A 6,770-nucleotide genomic window follows, 5' to 3' on the forward strand; every position below is an offset into this window, starting at 1 on the left:
GGCTTTCTGCTCCCATAAAGATTTACAGCCTCGGAAACCCTGTACAGGGTCGCTATGGGTCGGAACCGACTCGACGGCACTTAACAACAACAACAGTTAGAAGTAGTAAAAAATGTAGAACAAAATTCAAACATGAAAAACAAACTAGACTTAGTGCTCTGATAGAAAGACTGGAGGAACCAAGAGACTATTGCCCTAAGACTACTTCTAACTTCAAACCGAACACACTGTAGGCGACTCTTTCAGCCAGTAATTGTGATCCTGGCTCTTGTCCCCTAGGCTATAAACCCATGGGGTGCCAAAAGCCTTATGCGTCTCACACTATGCTGCTGGTGGGATCAATTGCCGACTTTGTGGTTCGAAGTCCAGTGCTTACCCTACAAGTCACCGTGCTGGCCAATAATGTGGTGGTGTTCTGTGCCATAGAACAGCAATCCTGTATAGTGTTTCCAAGGAGTAACTGGTGGGTTTGAACCGCCGACCTTGAAGTTAGCAGTCCAGTGCTTATCCTACTGCGCCACACCAGGACTCCAGCCAATAACTGTTGTTGTTAAGTGCCTTCAAGTCAGTCCCTACACAGGGTTTCCGAAGAGTGGCTGGTTGGATTTGAACCACCAACCTTGCAGTTCAAACAAACCTTGAGGTTGACTGCTTATCCTACCTATAAAATAAACAACATCCAGGAAGTATGTGCTCCTTTAGCACTTCACCGCTAACCACAAGGTTGGCAGTTCAAAACTACCAGAGACTCTTCAGGAGAAAAGATGAGACTTTCTGCTCTACTAAAAATTCACAGCGTCAGAAACCCTAATACAGCGCCACACACCTAACAACAGTACAATCAACCATAGGAGACCAAAACAGTAACAAGTGCCTAAGAGTGCTGACACACATTATGGGAATCGCAACCAATGTCACAGAACAATTTGTGTATAAATTAATTGATTGTAAAATTTCATTTGCTATGTAAAGTTTCACCTAAAGCACAATAAAGTGTTAAAAAAGATAAACTAAGACTAGCACTCAGATCCTAAATCTAAAGAGCACACTACCTCAAAGTAAAAAGCTTCCAGTTGCTGTTAAGTGGTTAAGTGCCGTTGAGTCGGTTCCAACCCATAGTGACCCTATATAGGGTTTCCAAAGGAGCTCTGGTAGTGTAGTGGTTACCAATCGGGCTGTGAACCGCAAGGTCAGCAGTTTGAAACTACCAGCAGTTCTGCAGGAGAAAGATGAGGCGTTCTGCTCCTATAAAGATTTACAGCAGGGTCGCTATGAGTCGGAACTGACTCCACGGAACTTAACAACAACATAGGGTTTCCAAGGAGCAGCTGTGGTGAGCTGGAACCGCCAACTTTGCAGTTCAAACCGACTTTGCAGTCCAGTGCACTAACCCACAGCGCCACACCAGGACTCTTACATCTAGATAAATTCAAGCTCATACCAAATGGCCAATTAAAATGGTCAAGATAGTCTAAAACTTCTTTCAAATCCAAGCCTTTAGAAATATTAGTGATCAATGTAAACACCATGAAAAAATTCAACAATGAATGGTCCTCTAGACTGCAAACTCCCTGAGGGTTCTCTTTGGCTTCTTGGTAGCTATATCCCAGTTCCTAGAGTAAAGCTGGAATATCATATGTGTCTATGAATGCTTGTTAAAGATGAGCAATCCTAATCACACCTATCACTATTATATAATAAAGGACTTGCTAAATCCCAGCAAAATAGTCAGTTTAACACAAAACCCACTCCTAGCACACTTAAAATCGCAATCTGAAGTTTTGAAATTGAAACTTACCAATTTGCAAAACATAATTAATCACACACAGGCACAAACACACAGTGTTAATCTTTAGGCAAACCTAAAATATCCTTAGAAGTAAAATATAAAGTCTTACAAATGTGAAATTGGTTGAAATGGGTTTTCAGTGGCAATATTCCTTGCTTAAGGCACCAATTAGTATTTAAGCAGGATCAGCACATGACAACGAACCACAAAGTCGACAGTTCAAACCTACCAGCTACTCCTCTGAAACCCTATACAGGATCAGTATGAGTCAGAACCAACTCGATGCACTTGAGAGCAACCAACAGTAAGAAAAGAGAATTTACCCAACTGTATTTCTTTGAAAGCAACTGGCACCCAGATCTCTACTCACATCATTAATACCCATCTGGTAACTTTACAGATACACATGTTGTACTAAAATGCAACATAACCCAGACTTAGAGGTACTCATGATTCATTTAGAATTACTGAAAACTAAAATCAATAAGAAAAGAACAAGCAATTCAAATGGCTTTTTGCAATACTTTTGAACTTTTAAGTCCTAGAATTTCCAAACGTCTCAAGGAATATTAGTCTGTAAAATAGTTATTTTTAATTCACTGTACTTACTTAAATTAGTACATATCAATGCATACAGGCCTTATGCATTGTAATAAGTAATGCATATAACACCTAAAAATTTACTCCAATTTCAACAGATTCAACTGCACCTTTTTCAGAAACAAAAATTCTGTCACTGAAAAGAAACATTTAACTAACTTTAAAGTAAGTAGTTACAGGTTTATAGGAATGTAAGAATATACATAGTTGCACCGATTATAGTTATGTTATAAATTGGGTATTCTCAAAAGGCAGCAGAGAAACCAGAAAACTTCTCAGGCTGTTTTTTGTTTTGTTTTTTTCTTTTTAAATGATGACTTTGAGAGACCATGCAGAAAACTATGGCACACAGGAACATTACACAATGAATATCTTCGGAATTCTGAACTAGCAGCATTTATATGAGCCTTTTTCACTTATTATAAGAATAAATTTGACAGAAAGGCTGCTTTCCCCCCCACTGCGCTGATTTGTATGAGGCAGTTGAGATCTGCATCCAACTCTGACATTATAACGTTGATTCCGATTCCCTTCTATAGCACTAGTCCCTGAACTGCACTCCATTCCGAAATCCCCATCCATTAAACCTCTCGGAAAAAGTTTTCCAAATGAGGACGAATCATGCACCGTCTATGTTTACCCTAATCAATTGTGCTGGAAAAGGAGAAAACGGCCGAGAGAAACCTGTTACTCTATTGACAAGCTCAAAACTCGTCCCTCGGCCTTGGGACTGTCTCCTCCCCGTCCTCGGAGGAAAGGCCGGTCGATGGGACCTGTTGCTTTGTCCCTACAGCCCTCTCAGAGGAGTCTCGGACGCACTGAAACGCCTCTCCCCCAGCCGAGCGCCGGCTAGCCTCCGTCCACAGGTCTACGGGCCATGGAGGGGGCAAGTCCCATTTGCCCACTGCTGGAGACGTTGCCAGCCTGGGAAAGGGCCCAGGCGGAGGACTCACCTGATCACAGGGCTGTAGGGGCTCCGGGAGCGGCGCCAACTGCTACTGCTGTAGGGGCTGGGGGACACGTCGCCGCCCCGCTCGTAGGAGCTGTGGCGGCTGTAGCTGGGGGAACGGCGGCGGCTGTAAGGGCTCGGAGAGCGCGGCAGTCGCCGAGAGTAGGGGCTGCTGCCGCCTCCTGCCGGGCTGGGGGACTTGCGGCTCCTCAGGCTCTGCGAGGCCCGGTGGGAGAGCGGGCTGTCGTCCCGGCCTCCCAGAGGGCTCAGGGAGCGCTGCCGCCGCCTGTAAGCCTTGGGCTCGGCCTTCTCCTCCCGGTAGGCCTTGGGCGGCTCCTTGTAGGCCGACGGCGGCTCCTTGGACGACTTAGTCCGGCTTCGGTGGGCCTTCAAGTCGCGCTCCTTGCGGCTGCTGCTGCTGCTGGACGTGGCCGACGCGCTTTTCCGGCGGCCGCCGCTGCTGCTGCTGCTGCCACTCTTGGCGGCCTCGGGCCGCTCCTCGCCGCCGTGGCCGTGGCGGCTCCGGGACTTGGAGGCCTCGCTGCCTCCGCGCTGCCCATCCCGCCGCCGGTGCTCGCGGTGGCGCTCCTTGCTGCGGCCGCTGCTGCTGCGGCGGTCTCGGCGAGGCCGGCGCTCCGAGCCCTCCCCACGCCGCTGGGTGCCCGAGGAGGAGGCCGGGCTCCCGCCGCTGCCACCCGTTCCCCCGGCAGCCGTCGCCGCCGTTGCCGCGCTGGACCCCCCCAGCAGCAGCCCCTGCTCGGACTGGGAGCTCACATCCTCGTACTCCACCAGCGGGGTCACACCCCCGCCGCTACTGGCACCGCCACCGCCGTCCTGCTGCGGCTGGGGCAGCGAGAAGACCCGACGCTTCTCCGCCTCCTGCCCGGCGCGGGGCCCGCGGCGCCGCTTCTGCCGCCCTCCTGCGCGCCTCTTGCCTCTCGCCAGCCGCTTGACCTCCAGTGGGGGTCCAGGGCTGAAGCAAGAGGAGGAGGCCGCGGCGGCGGCGGCTGCGGCGGCGGCCGTGCCGGGAGTCGCCAGGAAGAGCAGAGGCGGCGGGGGCGGCGGCGGTTGCAGGAGCTGCGGCTGCAGGAGCGGCAACAGCAGCGGCGGCTGCTGAGGGGACAGGAATCGTCTCCGCTTGCGGCGTTCCTCCAACTTCTTCTCCGCCCAGCTCAGGCCCCCGCCTCCCCCCAGCGCCGTGTCCGAGCTGCTCGGCATCGCCTAGAGCCCGCCGCAGAGCGCGGCGCGGGTGCGGCCTCGTCCCGGGTCAGATCCTGGCCATCTCCCCCGCCGGAAACGGGAACGGCTGCAGCGGACGGTCACCGAGTGAGAGAGCCAGCCAGCAGGCGCGCCACGATAATCCGGGTCGGGACTCGGGTCCCTGCGTTCCAGGTCACAGTGGGGTACGCAGCGGCCTCCGGGCCTGAGGAAAGCAGGAATTCGGGCGACAGAGCTCGCGATCTTGGGCGCCGTCCTCTCCTTGGCAGCTAAAACCCCAGATGCGCCGGGCGGTGACCTGCGGGGGCGTCCGGAGTCCTCCAAGTGCCCCCGGGGTGGAGGAGCGGTCTCGGCCGCGCTCGCAGCTCGGGCAGGCAGCGCAACGCGGAAGTACCACCTTCGCCACCGCTTCACTCCATCGCGCCCTGACGTTGGGTGTGAGTTCAGGAGAGGAGAGTGGGTGAGACAACAACACGCCTCCGCCGCCTCGTCCTTCGCGTCGACGTCGTCCTCTTGTGGTGGTGGCGACACACCGCGGGCGCCTCGGAAGTGGCCTGGGCCTGACAACAACTCCCGGCCTAAGGCCTCGCGCACTCGGCAGCCCGCGGGACCGGGCAGCGGGGCGGGGCGAGGCGCAGGCCACTGTGCTGCGGCTCACGGTTGGGGCAGCGAGTGTGCGGGACTGGGCGGAGGGCTGTTTCCGGGGAGATGGGGGCGGGGGGCCTTTCTGAATCTGTGGCGTTGGGTGCGGGCTCTGACTTTCTTCTTCCTTAGCCGCCGCCGCGATCAGAGGTGACGGAGCTACCCCCTTTCCTTAGCTCCCTCCCCCCTCCACGAGGAGGCTCCTGGTGTGCGCGGCCGGCCTCGGCTCGCTCCTCCTCTTCCCTCCGCTCCTCGTCGGGAGGAGGTGGGAGGGCGATGGGACTAGCTGGTTGGGCCCTAACCTCCACAACCCCTCCTTCTCGCTTCGCTCTTTCGGCCTTTCCCCTCAGCCCCGACGCAAAGTCGGGGGCGCGCACGCACGTCACGCTCCGAAAAAGCCAAAGGTGAATGGTGACAGGGACAAGGAGGCGGGAACGAAGTTGCCGCGCACTAGCGTGCTCGCTCCCGCCACAGGCGAAGGCCGCCCACACCGGAAGTTGCGTGTTTAGAAGCCTCTCCGCTTCCGGCGAGGTTAACGCTGTGCGTGAAGGAGGATTAAAGAAAGGAAAGTATTCGTGCGCCGCCCATTCCTGTCGCCTGTGACTCGCAGTTGTCGCATGCTGGTCACTCCTGTTGCCTCCATCCAGAACTTAGTCCCTACCCATCTTTTCCGCAGGTTCTGCACCGCCTTTCTGCCTTGTTGATTGAAAGGTCATAACGGCAGCAATCCCAGGAGACCCCAAAGAGGAATAATGCAACTAGTGGCCCTCTAAGGAGCCCTGATAGCGTAGTGATTACGAATCAGGCTGCTAACCTCAAGGTCGGCAGTTCGAAACTACCAGCCGTTCTGCGGGAGAAAGATGAGGCGTTATGCTCCCGTAAAGATTTACAGCCTTGGAAGCACTGTGCAGGGTCACTATGAGTCGGAACCAGCTCCACGGTACTAAACAAGTGGCTCTCTGGGCCGGGCAGTCACTCTTAAGAGTCAGTCCCCAGCTAAGCCCCAGGATTGGGGCAGCCACGCGAGGAGCAGGGACACCCCGCAAAATAGAGCGGAGATGACGTTGGTCTGCCAAATCTCACGTTGGTGGCCCCATCTTGACCTAAAACTTCCTTGGGAATTTAGTCTCAAGCTGCGACAATAACTCAATTTTTTTTTTTTTTTTAAGTCAGAGTTACCAAAAATCCCAGGCTTATAATCAGGGCCACTGAAGTCAAAACACCTTGCTCGAATTGAGGGCATTTAACCACTTTAACCTTGATATCTAAAATTCGTGGGATTGCCAAACAACTATTTTATGATCTCCTATCTCATTCCCTGCAGGACCGCCATTATCTTTTAGAAACAGCATAGGCACTCAGGATAACTAAGATTAAAATCTACACAGTGTATATTGTCTTTTAACTAGTTGAAAAACTAAGCAGTCTGTTCAAGAGCTAACATGTAGTCACCCTTTACAGGTTTATTTTGTCCATATCATAAATTGGTTATCAGGTCTTAAACACATGGCATCGATCCATTCATATCTAGGTGTTTTAAACAGTTTAACGTACACTAAGACAGTTGTTAGA

General features: G+C 52.7%; 1 protein-coding gene across 2 annotated transcripts in view; it reads right to left on the minus strand.

Annotated features, from left to right (window-relative positions):
- CDK13 (cyclin-dependent kinase 13) overlaps positions 1–4,921 on the minus strand; it is a 196,464-nt gene extending 191,543 nt beyond the window's left edge. For both annotated transcript variants that reach the window (XM_006832114.1, XM_006832113.1), the window contains exon 1: positions 3,343–4,921. In XM_006832114.1, coding sequence (XP_006832177.1) covers positions 3,343–4,556 — 1,214 coding nt within the window. In that variant the 5' untranslated portion in view covers positions 4,557–4,921. The remainder of the gene's footprint in view (positions 1–3,342) is intronic.
- Positions 4,922–6,770: the final 1,849 nt, after the last annotated feature.

This window comes from Chrysochloris asiatica, unplaced genomic scaffold (assembly GCF_000296735.1).
Source record: "Chrysochloris asiatica unplaced genomic scaffold, ChrAsi1.0 scaffold00006, whole genome shotgun sequence".
Lineage (NCBI taxonomy): Eukaryota > Metazoa > Chordata > Mammalia > Afrosoricida > Chrysochloridae > Chrysochloris > Chrysochloris asiatica.